The 19,505-nt window shown below is 32.7% G+C and overlaps 2 protein-coding genes across 2 annotated transcripts; one reads left to right on the top strand and one right to left on the bottom strand.

Annotated features, from left to right (window-relative positions):
* Positions 1-736: 736 nt before the first annotated feature.
* LOC100810927 (lon protease homolog 1, mitochondrial) lies at positions 737-12,761 on the top strand. Its single transcript, XM_003555757.5, has 20 exons — positions 737-1,262; positions 2,103-2,168; positions 2,354-2,545; positions 2,655-2,720; positions 2,894-2,935; positions 3,037-3,159; positions 6,347-6,445; positions 6,663-6,728; positions 6,809-6,895; positions 7,937-7,976; positions 8,340-8,511; positions 8,825-8,949; positions 9,652-9,782; positions 9,885-9,989; positions 10,201-10,314; positions 10,459-10,626; positions 10,779-10,880; positions 11,089-11,304; positions 11,597-12,112; positions 12,464-12,761. Exons 1-20 carry the CDS (start codon positions 948-950, stop codon positions 12,668-12,670), a joined length of 2,952 nt encoding a protein of 983 aa, XP_003555805.2. The 5' UTR covers positions 737-947; the 3' UTR covers positions 12,671-12,761.
* On the bottom strand, positions 11,787-16,837 carry LOC102661114 (uncharacterized). Its single transcript, XM_006605757.4, has 5 exons — positions 16,550-16,837; positions 16,114-16,281; positions 15,479-15,652; positions 14,264-14,370; positions 11,787-13,739 (listed from the first exon to the last, which is right to left on the bottom strand). The coding sequence occupies exons 1-5, from the start codon at positions 16,727-16,729 to the stop codon at positions 13,529-13,531; spliced, it is 840 nt and encodes a 279-aa protein (XP_006605820.1). The 5' UTR covers positions 16,730-16,837; the 3' UTR covers positions 11,787-13,528.
* Between the last annotated feature and the right edge of the window lie 2,668 nt (positions 16,838-19,505).

Consider the following 19,505-nt stretch of genomic DNA (forward strand, 5'->3'; position numbering starts at 1 on the left):
AAGAGTATGAGAGCATTTTCAATAAATATAATTTAAGTAAACCCATTTTTAGTTATTTAACTTATATTAATTGGTTTCTATAATATTATGTCATAGTTAAACAATTCATATTTTACTCTAATGATATAGGTTTAAGTAACACTTAAATAATCTTTAAATGACTAGTATTTTTTTACTAATAAGTAATTGTTGTTTAATTTTAAACAATCCAATATTACAAGTAGATCACTTCCAATAATAAAAAAAAAATAAATGACAATATCTAAACATAAACAGACGTTCTTAGAGAAAATATTGTTAGCATTCCTATTTATACATCATGGTAATTAACTCCCTAAAGGCACAAATTTGTAAACATGAAATAAAAATGAAATGAACCAATTTTAAAATTTAGTTCAAAACTGGCAATACTTGAAGCCTGATTTAAGTATCTTAAAAAAATTAGACGATTAAAAAATAATAGTAAAATATTAGTTAAATTAATCCAAAATAATATATACATGTGAAATACATAAAATAATTTTTTATCTAATCTATAAATTATAATATTTTTTAGAATAATCTAATTTTATAATTTTTTACTTAAGGCATTGTATATGTTTTAAAAATATATAATAATCTCTTATTCAATAGGTTGTTAAAGGTTAATAACACATATCTAAACCTATGACAAAAAAATAAAAAGAAAACACGTTTCTTAACCGAGTTTTATTTGACTAACTCAGAAGAGCAAACAGTACTTCCGCTGCAAGAAAAGGTTAGTTTGGTAAATAGGGTAGACGAGGGTTTATGAAGGGCTTTAAGAAATCTGGATGCACGAACACAACACAACCCAACCTCTCCGCTCCACTCTGGGTTTCAATGGCGGTCTTGCCTTGGGCACTTTAAAACCCCACTTTGTCGTCTAAATCTTATCCAATCTAATAATTTGTATACATGGCTAGGGCATGAACCAACCTTCAATTCTGAAAATCCCATTGCCAATGTTGAAGCTCATTGCATCCTCCTCGCGCATCCACCGGGTGCACCCCACGGTGCTCCGTCCCGCACACGATTCCGCCTCGCCGCTGCTCAGAGTGCTGAGTTCTCTCGTCGGGTTAAGCTGGAGAAACACTAATGTTGGAGGCAGGTATTTTTTCTGTTCCGGTTCCAGCGACAGCTCCGATCGCGTGGTTGACGCCGGAGTCCAAGCCGCCGATGAGTCCGAGTCAAAGGCCTCCGCTATCGTTCCCACATATCCCAGACCCGAAGATTATCTCACTGTTAGTTTCGGATTCTACTCTTTGGTTACTGTTATTAGTTGCTGAATTCTTTCAGCTGTTATTAGTTGCTGAATGGGCCGAGCAAATTGTGATTTGTGGCAAAATTTAATAATTCTGATGCAAGTGAAAATGTGTGATGATATGGATATCGATATAGCATAAGTTAATTTTAACTTATGGGAAAAGCTTAATTCACTTTACCTTCTTATTTATCGTACAAGTTCATGGAAAAGTTTGACCAAACATGGCCATAGTTTACTCTTTGTATTTGTTTTAATCTGTGAAGTATAGCAAAAACTGTTAGTTTATCACTGTCTTAAGTCTGAACTCGACAGTTCTTTCAGGCTTCCGTGATAGGGATTAGGGATTTTATTTGCTGAGCCAAATATAGTGTTTTTCCTTCAGCTACTATGTTGGCATCTTTGGGGGTTTTCTGCTCCTGGTTGCTTTGTTATGAGCTATTTGGAAATGTTGGCCCTTATTGGATTGGAGGGTGATATTTTTGTTAACCAGAAGGAAGGTTTGGAGAGCATTTGAATTCAATGTTCGTGTGTAGACTGCCAGAAGGTTTTCCTGTCCTTGCTATACTACATCATGTCTAGGCTATTATTCCCAGTTGTGTTTGGGGGTGCATGTGATTCCCACACCCCATCGTGGAAATAAAACTAGGACTGTTTCGTACAGTTTTCCTAGTATTTGTTATTTAGATGTTTTTTGTAAAACAAAAGAATTGGAGCTTGTGAATGAAGTCTCTTTTCTACATTGCTTTATTTTCAGTTTTCTTGATAACTCATACATCATATTCTGGATGTTTATTTTTTCTTCTTACCTTTGTAACAGGTTTTGGCACTACCATTGATACATAGACCACTTTTCCCAGGATTTTACATGCCAGTCTTTGTTAAGGTATGGTGAGTTGTCAGGATTGATGAGTTAAATATCCTTCTTTGCTCATTACATGCTTCTGGCTTAACCTTATGCAAATTGTAATCTATGATCAGTGCATGTATGTGGCAAAGACTAGGGAATGTAACTTGAAACTCAAAAGTATGGTTATCCAGATTCTGATGAGTATTTTGCTTTGCATCTAGGATCCCAAATTATTAGCAGCTTTACAGGAAAGTCGAGAACGACAAGCCCCATATGCTGGTGCTTTCCTCCTTAAGGACGAGCCAGAGGCTGATCCTAGTGCAGTATCTAGCTCTGACACAGATAAGAATGTATATGATTTAAAAGGAAAAGAGTTGTTTAACCGTCTTCACGAAGTTGGGACTCTTGCTCAGGTATGTGATAAATACGTAGCTTATTAGTTGCTTTATGTCTTCGATGGACTGCTAGTATAACTTTAACAAGTACCTCACATTTTGCAACTATTCCCCTTTTCAATACCAGATTTCAAGTATCCATGGGGACCAGGTGATCCTGATTGGTCATCGGCGTCTACGTATAACAGAGATGGTTAGTTGAACGTGTTAAAATTAATAAAGATTAGTGTTTAATTTTATTATTGTTCCAGTATATCCATATTTGTGCTTGAGTTTTATTATTCACGGCAGTTCTGATTATCATTCGTGTATGTAGCTAAAGTACTTCGATGTTTATTTAGCACTGAAAATTTGTCTTTTCTGCAGGTTAGTGAGGATCCACTTACTGTAAAAGTTGATCATCTCAAGGTATGTCTTTATCTACTGCTTCCTCATTTTATATTTTCATTAAACTGAAAGATTTGTATTGAATTATCCATTCTCTTATTGGGTTTTACTTGGTGCTGCAGGATAAAACTTATAACAAAGACGATGATATTATAAAGGCCACGTCTTTTGAGGTTATATCAACCCTAAGAGATGTTCTTAAAACAAGTTCCCTTTGGAGAGATCATGTCCAGACTTACACTAAGGTTTGGACCCTTCTCTGTATGTGTTTATTAGAACATGGAGTAGGGATTAGAGTTGTTTAGATGCCTAAGTGGCTAGGTTTGTTTGCGTTAGTTTTCTTGAAATTTTGAAAGTTGACACACACACACACACTGTATTTTTGTGTAAACTCTCCAATGAATTGGCTCTATGTTGCTTGCAAATGACCCTAATATTCTTCCTTAGGTTAAATTGCTTCATTCTATGTCCAAAAGCCTTATCAAACATGGAAAATAGTTAATGTCAGTCTTTGTGATAATTTTACCACCTGTGGAATGGTAGAGTGAGAAAGAAGAAATATAAAAGGATCAATCAAGAACAGAAAATATTAGGTAAAGAGCGTGTAAATCATTATTATTTTAACTTCTAAGAACCATGTTTTAGATATCTTGATAAGTGACAACAATGAATTTAAGTTTGATGAAGTTTTTGGCTGTACTTCAAGCAAGTTTCTTGCCATTGTCGTATAGAATGATTCCTAGTGGGATTTATGGATTCTTGACATTTTTTCTTTCTTCTACTCTGCACTCAGCATATCACCACAGAAATTTATATTATTTTCATATGATGTGATATATTACAATGTGATACAAAACATGAAGCACTAACCTTTACTTATACTAATATTACCAATACTAGATCATAATTCTAGGTTATCAAGGCAAAAAATCATAAAAGGTAAGAAAGTATGGAAACCAAGGAAAAAGGGAAACTAATCCTAGGAAATTATGTCTAAGATATAAATATATTATTGAATATTATATATGTTAATGCAAGAAAACATTTTACTCTGTATTTTAAATTCAATCATTTTGCGCGCTTGCATTTTTGGTACAAGAGAAGTTTTATCTATAGCAGTGGTGCTTCTTAGCCTTCGCCAAGTATCATTTGGTACTGTGAATCCATAGGTAATTTGAACAAAGGTAGAATATACAGCATATTGGTGATAAGGACATGTTAGTCATCTTTGCATCGTGGCTGAGGTTTTATAATAATAAATTATTAGCCCTTAGCCCAGTTAAGGAAATTTCTAGGGTGCTGAATGGTTAATACTTTTTCTTCAATTTGGCATGCTCATTAAAAGACATAAATTGTCTATGTAAGTCTTCTATCTATATAATATTTGAGCTGCTTGTTTTTGTATTGGTTGGTTGGACTTGGAGTAATCCATGTTTGGTATAACAACAAGTTTTATGTTGGCTGCCGAGGGCATAACACTACCCTCCTCCGTAACCTGGGCTTGGAACTGGCTATGAATAACATAAGCAGAGTTGGAGTAAATCGTCAAGGGAGATCTTAGGCTAAGTAATATTCTTGAAACTTTGGTTATTAACCATGCCAAATGTGTGATCCATGTAGCCGACTTCACCTAGTGGGATAAGACTTTGTTGTTTTTGTTGGTTGGACTTAGAGTAAAATACTCAATTATTTAATTTAGTGATAATTACTTTTCTTAGTTATTGTATTTTTCATTACTATATAACAATTATTAGGGTCAACTTGATCTTGTTCCAGATGAATAGCGATTTTACTTATGTTTCTGAAACAATTTTTCTGTGTAATAAAATCGGAGGATAGGGAAACTATTATTCTATTTAAATACCTACAAGTTATTAATTGTTGTTATTTTTTCAAATAAACTAACGGATCGTGTATTATTATTCTTCCCACATACACATAAATGAAAATGACTATCTCAAAACAATTGCTAGTTATTCTGTATTTTTTTTATTGCTTTAAAATATAGAAAAAAAGGACTATGCAGCTTGAAGTACCGAAGTTCTTATAATATGGTTGTTACATGTAATATTGGATTATAGTTTGTTAATAGATTGTCAAGTGTACCAATTTTATCACAAGTAGTAAAGATTAAAATGGAAGTCTGAGTGTCGAGTCCATAGGGATTTTGTTTGTACTTGCGTTGGTAAATACCCAATTTGTAAGCAATAGAAGAAGTAGAAGAGAAAATAAATGATAAATGTGAAAATTGAGAGTAAAGGGGCAAAAGAGAAAGATAATTAGAAAATTAAACAATAGCTTTTAAATATAAAAGATGAATTCAGAATAAGATAATGTTGGGTCCTAGCATGCCTAATTACCCTTGATACAATATTAATGATTTTCTCTATTGAATCAATGCTCTCCCAATTTTCACCCGCATCTACTAGTATGCTCAACCCGGATCCCTCACGTTGAAGAGCCTAATTTATGTATTCTCTCTCCCAAATCCCTTTGCAAAGATAGAATAATAAACAACATTAAGTATGAAGATGCATGCAGGGGCACAATAAAGTCACTTTATCCCTAGAAATGCAGTGTTGAGATGTCCTTTCCCAATTCTTTTAGACATTACCACTTCCCAATGAATAACCCCTAAAGCAGATGCATGGATGACCAAACCACACAATAACGATGATAAGCAGGAAAGAACAATGGAAATTGAGATTGCATTAATACATAAGAGGAACAATTACATTATAAGGGAGCGTTGGCTGTTAAGCCCCAACTGAGGGGGTTTAGCCTCTCATAGTCATGAGAGACCTTACACTTCAGAGGCTAATAGAAGAAAGTGATAGATGACAAGTAACAAACAAAAACAAGGGAAATGAATAAGAAAGAGGGTTTCCCCTAAGGGAGAGGCTTAGGCTTTGGATTTATGTACTGGAGGGCTCTGAGACTCGGTGTGTGTTATCCTTCAGCTTCCTACTCCTTTTATAGGCTTAAGGTAGCTTACTTTTCACGCTAACTTCGTAGGTGAGCACACCTCTGCGCGCTATGTGCGCACTGGGCTTCTCTTCGTGGGCCTTCTCGCGCTGAGCTGGACCTGCGCGCTGAGCGAGTGCACACACTGAGCGAGACCTGCCCGCTAAGCGAGTGTTGTGTGTTGGGCCTACAGTGCGCGCTGAGCGAGCTATCTTCTTATCTCTCTTTTTCTTCACAATTTTTCATCAAATTCCCTCTAAAATACTTCATTCTCCTTCTTTTGACTTTTGCTAATTAAAAATTGCAAAGATGTTAATTTTTTCATTAAAAATAATAATAAAAAAAAATTACACCTACTCATTAATCCAAATTGGCTATCAAATTGGCTTATATTTTGCAGTTATCACAGTTCAATACTTTACTTCTTTGATATTATTATATTGATTTCCTTTTTCTTAAATTGTGCAGCATATAGGTGATTTTACTTATCCAAGGCTTGCAGATTTTGGTGCTGCAATATCCGGGGCAAATAAATTGCAATGCCAACAAGTTCTTGAAGAGCTAGATGTGAGCACCTTACCTTTGACACTGACCCTGAGAAACTGACTTGATGTTGTGAGACTATATTTTCCATTTTGTGCTGTAATAAGTTTTAATTTCTTGGGTCAAACCTTTTTGGAAATTTAATGTTCTCTATAACTATTGAATTAACATATAAACATGTGAACATAAGGAAGACTGAAAATTTCACATTTGGAGGTGAATTTATTGTGTTGCTGTACAGGTGTATAAGCGATTAAAACTTACACTGGAGTTGGTAAAGAAAGAGATGGAAATAAGCAAAATTCAGGTAATAATGTCTTTGGCTTTCTTGTATGTGTTGCACTGAACTTTTCATTATATATTAAGGCTTGTGTTGATTCTTGTCAGGAATCAATTGCTAAAGCAATTGAAGAAAAGATAAGTGGTGAGCAGCGTCGTTACTTGTTAAATGAGCAGCTTAAGGCCATAAAGAAGGTACAAATCTGACGTAATTTGTTTACATTCATGTGTTGCAAATCCTAGACAAGTTTGTCCACTGGTACTTTTAATCATTAATATAAATTATCTTTGCAGTTCAAAAAAAAAAAAAAAAAGACAAGTTTGTATTTCTCTCATATCAACTAAAATTTACTCATCAGAAAGTTGGTTCATTATGCCTTTTATGTAGCTTGAATTATAAAATTTTTTATGTTAACCTGCCCATGAGGTACTGTTTGAATTATTTCTTTCTATACATGGTTTCAATGCATGATCTCTTTCTGCTGTTGATTACTCCTAATTCCACGTGTTGCACTGGAGCTCATGAATATATTCATAACATCCAAATGCTAGATGTTCTTTTTTTTAATCAGCCAATTTAGTTGTTAGTTTTTTGTTAGAATGTTAGTGGGGGGATTAGAACCCACAACCTCTCCCCCTCCCCCCTTCTCCATTCAACCCTTAAACCCCTTTTCCAACCACCAAGGCAACCTTATAATATTTGGCTGTTCCACTAATCTCTGAATTTGGCAGTCTGTCTTGTAGCCAATTTGTTAATATTTTCTAATAGCAAGCAAAGCAATGATATCACTATATGCCGAGAAAAAGGGTGGTTTAGTTTATTTATTGTGTCATTGACTTCATTCTTTTGGAAGTCTTGTATGATATCCCATCAGAGGACATATTTCTTATGGCTATGTCTTTTAATTAGACTTTATGGTTTATCCTGTGGTATTGGAAGTTTCGGTGTCGACCTAGGCACCTGATCTTGCTGGTGGCATTTTCCTTTATCCAATCATGAGTGCAATTATATGTATGGAAGGTTTTTCTTTAGGCTTATGACCTTTTTAGAAGCTCTTTTTAGCATGTTCCAGTAAGTTTCACAATCAATCTTATGAATAAGCTCTTATTTAGTAATTCGGAAGTGCTTAATTAAGTTGTCTATCTGAATGCGCCAAGCCAATGACATATTTTGCTGAATGCTCTTTTATTCAAATTGGTCCTAATTTTATTTTCGTTTAATTTTCCTATTTGCAGGAACTGGGACTGGAGACTGATGACAAAACAGCTCTTACTGGTTGGTTCTGATCTATAATGTCTGCTTTTAGTACAAGATATAACTCGTGTCATGACCAAAGGATTGCTGTTGTGTGCATACATGGCTAGGTCTTTTAGCTTGTAGGACTTACAAGTATGTGATTGAAGTCTGATTACTAAATTACTAAAGAAGGTTCACCTAACCTTTTTTTTTTGGTATAGTACTATAGAAATATTCTTTGTATTGTGCTTTTCTTTGTATTCTGGACTTCTGGTTGAGGTTTCTTGTCATCTAATCAAAGTTGAGTTACATAGCTTCTAGTTTTTAGTCCATAAAATTTGTTTATAGAGGTATACTTTAGTGTAATTTGTTTTTTATCATAACATTTTTTTTTTATTGCAGGTAAATTCAGGGAAAGGATTGAGCCAAAGAGAGAAAAATGCCCACCTCATATTTTACAAGTTATAGATGAAGAACTTGCAAAGCTACAGCTGTTGGAGGCTAGTTCTAGTGAATTCAGTGTTACCCGTAACTACTTAGACTGGTTGACTGCACTGCCTTGGGGTGAATACAGGTTTCCATACATGGAATTCCATTCTTACTGTTATTGCTAGAGTAATTTAAAGTTATTTAAGATTTCAATGCTTACCTCCCATTACCACCCATTACCATTTATGTGGGACCGATGTGTTTGACAGCTTAAATTTAGGACAACTGCTTAACATGGTTTGGAAAGGCCCTTAGGTGTCAAATAAATGCTTAAGTATAGTTTTCAGAGGCTTTTGGTGGAACCAAGGGTTTTTATTTTCTGAATTACTGTGCTTTTTATGTTAACTACAAGCTACTTCAAATCTCTTGAATTTTAATCAGTTAATTCCCCTATCCAGTGATGAGAACTTTGATGTTACTCGGGCGCAAAAGATTCTTGATGAAGACCATTATGGATTAACTGATGTGAAGGAAAGGATACTGGAATTCATAGCTGTTGGGAAATTAAGAGGGACTTCACAAGGTAATCATGATCATCTATGTAATGTATCCTGAAGATTTGTCTGGGTTTTTAGTATATGCAAAATACTATATTGCTATATTGATCCGGCTATTCACTGTCCACTGTCTACAAAATACTAGGTTGAATTAAAAATTTGGTCCTTGCACCTTTTTGTTTTACATAAAATACTCTACGTTTTGGTCCTTACACAATAAAATATTTAGAATCAGTCTCCGCCATTTGCTGAAGTTATAATGGTGTGGTTTCATGTAGAGATGAAACAAAGAAATGTGTCAGGTGTAAAGAGTAAAGACCAAAGTGTTGAGTTTTATTTTATCTTAATGTTGGGACTAAAATAAAGTGTAAATTTTTTCCGCTTGAGGACTAAAGACACCAAGTGTAGAGATTAAATCTAACCTTGTTATAACGTCACAAACAACGGGGACTATTTTGTAAACATTTTTTCATTAAGGGACCAAAATGTAGGAAAAGGATGAAGAAGGGTGTCAAGTGTAGAAACAATGTAGTTGGTGTTGATTCCTGTTAAAATGGATTTAAGAAGAGTGTCAAGTTTATGTATTTGGTGTTGATTCTTGTTAAAATGGATTTAAGATGTTGACTGTAGTATGCTAATCCATTTGTTTAAAGTTTAATCTTTTGGTGCTTAAATCTTTGCATGTTCAAAAAGTGTGACATGGTTCCTGATCTTTCTGATATATGCAGGGAAAATTATCTGTCTTTCTGGTCCACCTGGAGTGGGCAAAACAAGTATTGGTCGTTCAATTGCACGTGCCTTGAACCGTAAGTTCTTCCGATTCTCTGTAGGAGGATTAGCTGATGTGGCTGAAATCAAGGTAGCTAAAGTCTCTGTTTCCTTGTCACAGTTGAAATATATAAACCAGTTTAATGGTAACATATTTGGTAATCTTTTGAATCATTAATATTTTATCTTACAGGGTCATCGTCGAACCTATATTGGTGCTATGCCAGGGAAGATGGTACAATGCCTTAAGAATGTGGGCACTGCCAACCCTCTTGTTTTGATTGATGAGATTGACAAAGTAATACATCTCTAAATGGTTCAATTTTTTTTGCCGAGTAATTTTTTTTTCTGATTTCCTGTTCTGTTCTCTCTTGGTATGGGTTGTCCTGGCCCTAATAAATATAATGCTTGCATTTCAGTTTCATTAAATTTACCATGGTTTCTAATCTTGTAAATATTCAAAGAAAAATGCTGATTTTAGTACTAATATCTGTTTATTCAATCGTTAGTTGGGCAGAGGACATGCTGGTGATCCAGCAAGTGCTTTGTTAGAGCTTCTGGATCCAGAGCAGAATGCTAATTTTCTGGATCACTATCTTGATGTTACCATTGATCTATCAAAGGTATTTATTTGATAATCTGGAGCCTTAATAGTGAGGTTGTGATATAGTCAGTATTTTTGCATGGTTATTAGTTGTGTTCATTGCTGATAGGTAGTTCTTAGGATGGTCAAATAATTCTTGAACGTATTGTTTTTCTCACTGCAGGTTCTTTTTGTTTGCACTGCAAATGTTGTGGAAATGATACCTAATCCCCTGTTGGATAGAATGGAGGTTGTTGCTATTGCTGGGTATATTACTGATGAGAAGATGCATATTGCTAGAGATTATCTGGAGAAGACCACTCGTGAAGCTTGTGGAATAAAGCCTAAACAAGTATTTATCTTTGCTACCTGTTTTGCAGTCCCTTCTCCTGCAGAGAATGGGATGTTCAAAGTCTTAACATAGTGTTATTGCAAGCATAATGATGCCAGCTTTTTTTGCCTTTCTTGATGAAAATATTGACTTAAAAAATTATCCTGCTTTAGGTGGAAGTGACTGATGCTGCTATTCTTGCCCTAATAGAAAACTACTGCCGAGAAGCAGGGGTCAGGAATCTTCAAAAGCACATAGAAAAAATTTACCGAAAGGTCTGTTAATTTGTTTTTTTAGGTCAATACAGTCAACTTTTAGTTACTGACAGTGAAAAGGCTATGTTGTATATGGTTGAAAAGACAACCACTCATGATTTGATGTTTTCAATAGTTTTGGCTGCATTATTTCATCACTATATCTGAATTTGAATAGTAAATGATTCAGTTAGCTGTGACAAAAAATGTTCTGTTTGTGGAATGGCAGATAGCGCTACAACTCGTGAGGCAAGGGGAAATGATTGATGCAACCGTGGAACCAATAAAAGAAAATATAGACTCTGATGAATTTGGTCAAAATACAGTTCAAAATAAGAACTCCGAGTTGGTGGAGGGTAGTGATCCTGAAAAAGAGGGTGAAACCTCTGATAAAGTTGACAAGGTGCAAACAGATCTATCATCTGATGAATCTCAATGCCTCGAGGTAAGTTAGCTCCCTGGAAGTACAATCAAATACTTTCTTTTATAAAAAACGATCTTTTCTTTGATATATAAGAGCTATTTACATGCATTTTAGTGTTTTACCTGCTCTTCTTTGACCACAGTGAAACCTTGTGGTTTTGTTCAAAAGTTTTTAACTGGTAAAAAATTTTGTACACAAAGTTGGTAGTTTGATTTTTTTCCCTGTGAAACCTGATAATTTTTTTTTGTCGTCCAATTGCCACTGGTTCATTTATTTGATATATATTAATATATATGGATCCTAATTTTGGCAGGTTGCAAAAGAAAGCGAGGAAGATAAGGAAATTAAAACAAAGACTATAGAAAAAGTATTGGTTGATGAGTCTAATTTAACTGACTTTGTTGGCAAGCCTGTCTTCCATGCTGAGCGCATCTATGATCAGACACCCGTTGGTGTTGTTATGGGTCTTGCTTGGACTGCAATGGGTGGTTCCACACTGTATATAGAGACCACACTTGTTGAAGAAGGGGAGGGAAAAGGAACACTGCACCCCACTGGTCAATTAGGAGATGTGATGAAAGAAAGTGCTCAGATAGCTCACACTGTTGCCAGAGCAATACTACTGGAAAAAGAACCAGAAAATCCTTTCTTTGCAAACTCAAAACTACACCTCCATGTCCCTGCAGGGGCTACACCAAAGGATGGACCAAGTGCTGGTTGCACGATGACCACTTCACTGTTGTCCCTTGCCATGAAGAAGCCTGTGAAGAAGGATCTAGCAATGACTGGGGAAGTGACTCTTACGGGGAAGATTCTTCCCATTGGCGGGGTATGTTGAGAATACCCTCTATTGCAATATTATTGTTCATAACTTGTGGATGCAGAAACGTGTGCATCTTTAGATGTCGTTGGTTTTCAAGTTATGGAAATTTTTGTTTTGAAGTTGTTACATTTGTTTCAACAATGAAAGGGGTATTTCCTTGATGAGTTGGCCCCCTGCTTTCAGTATCTATTCACTAACTAAATTACATTAAGAATAAAAAAAGAAAACTCCTCTAGTTATGGTTGCCCAGCCAACAGATTATTCCTCAGAAGCTACCCCTCAATATTTTGTGCTGTGAATTCTTTTTTGTACATTGTGTCTGAAACTGTCAATCATGCAATGCTGTGAAATTTGCAGGTTAAAGAGAAAACCATAGCTGCAAGAAGGAGTGAAGTTAAGACTATTATATTCCCTTCAGCTAACAGGAGAGATTTTGATGAGCTAGCACCTAATGTGAAAGAAGGTCTTGATGTTCATTTTGTTGATGACTACATGCAGATATTTAATTTGGCTTTGGGTGATGATCAATCTCAGAATATAGAGAGAGTCATTAATGTTCTGTAGGATCTTGAGATGAAACTTGATTCTTTGTTGAGCTGGGAACCAGCTAAATTTGGTACTATATTAATTTAGTACCAATGGTTTTTGGAGTTTCTATTCATCGCTTGGGCTCAAGGTCTTGTTCTATTATTTCCATTTTTCAGACATTCCAATTGTAATACCATGTATATTTATATTTGAGGGATTTTTTTTAAAAAAAATTACATTTTTTGCCGAGGCAGGGCCATGGAGTGTTGTTGTTCACAAGGAAGAATATTCTAATACATACAATAATACAAAACAACTTTTCAAGTTCATTTTTTTTACACACATAGGGTGGGGATGGAGAGTCATCCTCTAGAATTACTCCACTTAATATATATATGTGTATGTCTCTCTGTGTCTCAAACTCTAGCTTCGTTTTTATTTTTTATTTTTTATTATTACTACGGAAGGGGCTAGGGATATGGAGAAAGGGATGTCAATAATACATTGTTCGTTCTTACAAGAAAGGGGCTATGAATTATGGAAAGTAGTTATCATAAAAGTTAATTTTTATGAACTTATATACAATAGTTTGTTATCGATGATAATGTAATTTTCTATTTTTGTGTTAGTGAATTAACTATTTACTCATTTAATATTTTATTTTAGAATTGATCTCACTTGAGATACTAAGTTCTTTAAGCTGTTGACCTAAATAGGCTAGTTGCGTATATGTTGCACCATATGATAAAATAAAATAAAAATGAGGAAATACACTCGTTCTTTTTCATACTAGTGATGCATATATCGCGTAAAGGGCAAGAAAATTTAAAAAGATAATTAACTTTTTTTTTTCTGTTAGAAATATGAAGCATGGAGAAATACAAAAGGACATGTTCAGAGCATAAGGGAGTAGGGGCAGGCAATGGCATGTAGATCATGACCAAAAGAAAATTGAGTCGTTCCTTGATCTATATGCGAATTAAAATAAGCAGAATATGAACTAGGAAAAGTTTTTCGGCTCAATTCTAGCAATCGATTATTGCTTTGCAGTAGCTTCATGTAGTGTTGGTCAAGAACTCCAGGAGGAAATTGTAGATAGTGTCTCCTGAATAGAAATGTTTGTCAGCAACAGATATTATTAGCAGAAAAATGAAAAAAATAAGAGATGAAAAGTTATATTATATTTTTTTGTTTACAAGGAGAGTAGAAAACTAAACATCTACTAATCTAGGAGTGGAACTTCTATTGAAAGTTATATTATGCACACAATTGTTTCAACTTTTTTATGAAAAAATTACCTTAAAATATGTTTAGTGTGTATATTTAAACTTTTGGAAAATAATATAGAATATATATATAAAAAAAAATCATTATGAGAAGTTATTTCTAATAGTTTCTAAAACAAGGTCGAATTATAACTACTGTTTAAACTAAAATTAAAAAAATGTATTTTTTTATAATTGTAGCCAAATAAAAAAATAACTTTTGTTTTACATAAAATGTCTAAACAAGTTAAAACTATATTTTAAAGTATAAACTAATGGACCAAATTTGTGAGCAAATTATATCATTTTTTAATTCAACATAAAATTAAAGAGGAAAAAATATAGGAAGAGTAAAAATATGTACCGGTATTCTGAAGCTTGACCATCGGTGAAGTCATGAGATATAGTCCACATAGTGTGTTTTTTAGGCTTTGGATCAATCTCGCGAAAGAACGACGGTACTTTGTCTAGCTGCAGTGGAAATAATTTTATGGACATAAGTTTCGAACATAAGAGAGGCATAAACTATTTTGAAGCACTTAAACTGTTAGCTAGTTAGGTGAAGAAAATGTGTATGATTTTACTATCTGAATATGCATGCTTCTTTCCCTAAAAGCCCTATGAATTTCAAAGTGTTAATATTGCATTTGTTCATTTTTCTGTGTACTAAATTTAATATATATGATTCACCAAAGAAAAAAAATTATCTATTTATAATAAAAAGAAGTAGTAGGGATGGAACTTGGTGAAGAAGGTTGGGCAATGTATGTAAATAATTTTATTACATTTCTTAACAAAAATATGTATATACTTTTTTTGCTGATTATATGTATATTACTAAAAGAACAAAAAGATAAGGAACCTAATTAATGATTTTTTTTGAAATATTTTTTCCTATTTTTTAAACTACAATATATTATGTTAGAGTAACTTAAATATTCTTTTACTGGGATAGAGAACACCTTTTTAGGATTTTCTGTTTAAAGTTCTCTTAAAAAATTAACCAAGAATAAAATAACTTAATATGCATTTCATTTTCAAAAACATGACACGATTTTTTTGTTTAAAATTTATTTTTAATTTATAATTTTGAAATTTAATCTTAACGATTATATATATATATATATATATATATATATATATATATATATATATATATATATATATATATATATTTCTTATAATTTTAAATATTCTACTTTTTTTAGTTCATACTTGTAAAGTTTACATTTATTCAATTGAAATAATCGTAGAACGAATGAAATTGTTGACTGTTTCGTAATGATCGTTGGATACTTGGATTCGTTATCCACTGAGCTTGATTTGTGATTATTTTAACCTCCGTAATTTTTTGTGATAGATATTATCTAAATTATGTAATTTATGTAATAAAAAAAGGAAGAGCTCAAGTGGCAATGTGACGTTGCTATTGCATTTTTATTTATCTTGGCCCACTTTCCACTCCTTTAACTTTCCTATCCTACTATTTTATTACTGATTTTATATAAAAAAAATTATCATCATGTACTTGACTAGGTCATCATTTTTTCTTCTAAAAACATATGTAAAAGAAAAATACCTCAATTTCTAGGATTCCATGGGAGTTTTCCTCAATAACAGCTCGAATGGCCGATATGTTCTGGCAGTGTATTTCAATCTTGTACTTCAAACCATCATGTAATATCTCCCACATCAATTTTTGTCTCGCATAATAACACTTAGCTACCAATTCATAAGGATATTTGGCCTCAATCTGCACGTGTTTAAATTTGTATAGTCAATAATTTAATCGAGACTAATACTGACCTTTTATATATGAATAATATTTGAAAGAAAATGGTCATCCATTTTAGTCTAAGATTATCAAAATCTGTACAAGCTGGGAAAACCACATAACAAAGTGTAATTTTATTTATTTATAATACAACAGTTTAGGATTCAACATGGATCTTCTAAACTTATTAAAATTTTTACTAAACTAGGTAATGCTTTCCAACTATTTGGCAAATTTGTTTCTAGAATACATGCAGTTGAAGGTTCTAACGTAGGTAGATTGAAGGAAAAAAGACGCAAAGCTCAGCTAAGAAGTTAAACAAGCGGATTTTGATATTAATCTTTAAACGAAGGTTGAATAATATATTTTTTCCCTTTAAATGATATTCTAACTGCATTAGTTCAACATTCAATATTTGACCTATTATGTATATTACGTACCTTAAAATAGCCGATCTTGAGCATATTCATTGGAAACTGCACCGCCTTCAGTTTCTCAACCTTGTTATTGGCTGCAACTTGGCTTGTCCTGGTTGATTGCAGCATTTCAGGTGTCATAGTGATTTTCAACCCTAGGGGTGGTGGAAGCTGGGAAAACTCTTTCAGGGCCTGTAAATTAAAGAACAACACAAATACATAACCACCAAGATCAGTGATCGCTCTCTGCACAATTAAAAAGAAAAAGGAAAATAGATTCACCCAATATATATATATATATATATATTACAATAGTTTATATTTGTTTATATGGAAGAATATATTGAATGCGTTATAAGTAAGGGAGTGTAAGTCATTGTAGCTAGGATAGGAAGTGCATATATGGAAGAAATTAAATATCCTGTTAGCATGGCATGCATGCATAGCAAAAAATAAATACCCTTTTATATGCAGTTTGTTCATCATCATCATATTCGTGGTGGTCCTCATCGTGAAGGTATGAAAAATACAAAAACTGATTATCTGAAGAGTTATATTCATACGAAGCCATAGAAATCTCTTGTTGAGTGAGGGAGAATCCTTGGCAACTACTGTCATCGGATCCGGTGCTGTGCGCCATAGCTAGAACCGGTTTCAGGTATGGATACAGCAAGCTTATGCTGCAGATGAGTCTGAGTTTTGTGGTTGGCTTGTTCAAGATTGTGGTTTTTATAGGGTGTGTTCATGTACTTTATTTATTTGTGTTTATCGTTAAAGTCTGAACAAAGTGGACTAATTTCTTTTTTGGTGAAAACAAAAAGAAAGTGGACTTTATTTAAGTAAAGTAGAAGCTTCCTTTCGGTTTCCTGAAACAGGCTGATTTCAGATAAATTCAAGTTTTTCCCGCCAGCATCTGAAGTTAGGCAAAAATTTGTACTTAAAGTTAATGCCCAATTTTCATATATTCCTTATTTTTAAAACTTTATTCATATTTTATCCATATTTATGTTTTTCTCTTCTAAATTAAAGTTATTTAAGTTTACCCTCTTGAATCAATAATTTTTTTTTTTACAAAATCACATAATTTTTTTAAAGATAATGTTATTTAAGCTGGATAAAACTATTATTAACATTAAAACTTTTCTTCTAAATAGTAAGACAACTATACGTGCCTATTGATGTAAGCAATAAGTAGTTTTCATCAATATGATATCCAATATGCTTTATATTTTTATTTGTTTCCATGTTTTAAATCTATCCCTTATTTCAGCTATTTTAAGAAAAAAAGAAAAATTACTTCATTTATATATAATGTAGAATACTGAAAAAAATAAAATATATGTAATATTATGATGACATAATTAATGAATTTGTAATGTTGGAAATTTTTATTCACATTCGTTTTGAATAATAGAAATTTTTAATTACATGCACAGTAAAAAATTGTTTTTAATGAATGGTACAGAAATTTAAAATAAAAAGTATTTTATTTATAAAAAAATAAATATGACTTTGAAAATAATGAAATTTATTTACCTAAATAAATTAAAATTTAAAATAATGAAAAAAACTGAAAGGAGAAAAACATTCTTTGTTTTGTATAAAACAAAAAAAAAATGAAAATTTACCTTGTATTTGGATGAGAAACTATAAGAGGGTAATTCATTTAAAAAAAATTAATATACTTTGTGGTGAAATATGTTGTTTAGATATACAAAGAATTTTAGAAAAAAAAAATGAAATTCTAAAAATTTATGAAATTATTTTGATTATTTGAAATTGAAGAACTTCAAATTCCATAAAAAAAATAAGAATTTGAAAATCTTGATGTTGTCTCTTCTATCATTTCTTTTTCTCTATTATTCACTCTATTTCTTCTCTTATGTCTCCTCTCTTATCCTTCTCTCTCCCTCCCTCCTTCCTGGGTTCACTCCCTTCCTTCTTCCTTGCTCTTTCTTTTTTCTCCGCTATCTCTCTTTTTTCTACCATTATTCACGTAAAAAGTGGTGCCAATGTATATATTTTTGAATTATTAAATATTATCTGATATTATTTTTTTAATTATAAAATGTTTAAAAATTGGGTAATGTTTATTTTCATTAAGTTTCATATTAAAATTTCAATTTTTAAAATCTATTATTTATAGTATCTTATAGTTTTAAATATTTTATTGATATTATTTTCTTGCTTTACTTAAATTAAAAAATATTTACTAATTATGTATATTAAAGCTTGCTTAATTTTTTTATATGGAGGAAGAAAAAGGAATAGGAAACAATGCCCGTGAGTGATTGGTTGTAATTCATTACTCAATTTTTTCTTACAAGCTAACATGTTAATAATATTGTGGCAAGATAATTCGAGAAAAGTCAAACAAATTCAACTTCTTAACTATTATTAAATCTCTGTAAAAAAAAAAACTATTATTAAATCGAGAGTTAAAGTGGTAAATAGCTAGACTTTAGTTTAATCAAATCATATAGAACTGATTAATGATTACATGACCTCATTCAAGATGTCCTACATAACTTTCCGACTTCATTCAAAAAAAGCACATGCTACACTGCTACTATTGCTGTGTAATGTGCTCTCTTTCCACTCCAACGAGAAGGACAGAAAGTGGTCACATGACTCTCAGTTTGACGACGGCTAATGAATGAGATGCTTCGAGATTTTGTGACGTAATAAGAGCTGGAAAATCTTTGTCCATGCTCACGCGTATCCAAATTTTCTTGTTACTTTATTAATTTATTCTTGTGTTACAAAGGGGCACAATTCATCTGGATAAGAATAATATCTCAAACGTGACGTGACTCATTTCATTTTGTTGACAGTTTATTAAACTTTGATGAGTAGGGTGCCGTCATTTGAACCTGAAAGTGACACTAGTTGGTCACATGATCCATTATGCATATGGGTGAATTATAAATATCGTACAAGAGTATAATGATTTGAATTTATTGAGTTGATATTAATAATTAAGTTATAGCTATGTCCAATAGTTTTAACATGAAATAATAGGATTTCACATTTGTAGACACATGATCAATGTGTTATTTCTTACTCTAACTAAATAAAACTTAGTACATGTCAAATGTTTTCGAGCCACATGTGTCTGCAATATTGATTTCATGATAATGTCAATAAATTCTAGTTTTGGATTCTAGTGCTGTTATTGATGGACTAAATCCGAAATGATTTGCACTTGCCTTCAAGTAATGATTGGGGACTATGACGACTATGGTGTAATGGTTTGAATTGAGAAAACGCAATACCGACTTCACATTTGAATCCACGAAAAGTCACTAATCCATATAAGACTAAAAGAGCCGCTAAAAAAATACTGAGGACGAAAACTCCCCCAATTGCATTTTGAGAGTGGATAGTGGAGAGTGGAGACCCACCATGAGATTGAG

This window comes from Glycine max, chromosome 20 (genome assembly GCF_000004515.6).
Source record: "Glycine max cultivar Williams 82 chromosome 20, Glycine_max_v4.0, whole genome shotgun sequence".
In the NCBI taxonomy this organism is placed as follows: Eukaryota; Viridiplantae; Streptophyta; class Magnoliopsida; order Fabales; family Fabaceae; genus Glycine; species Glycine max.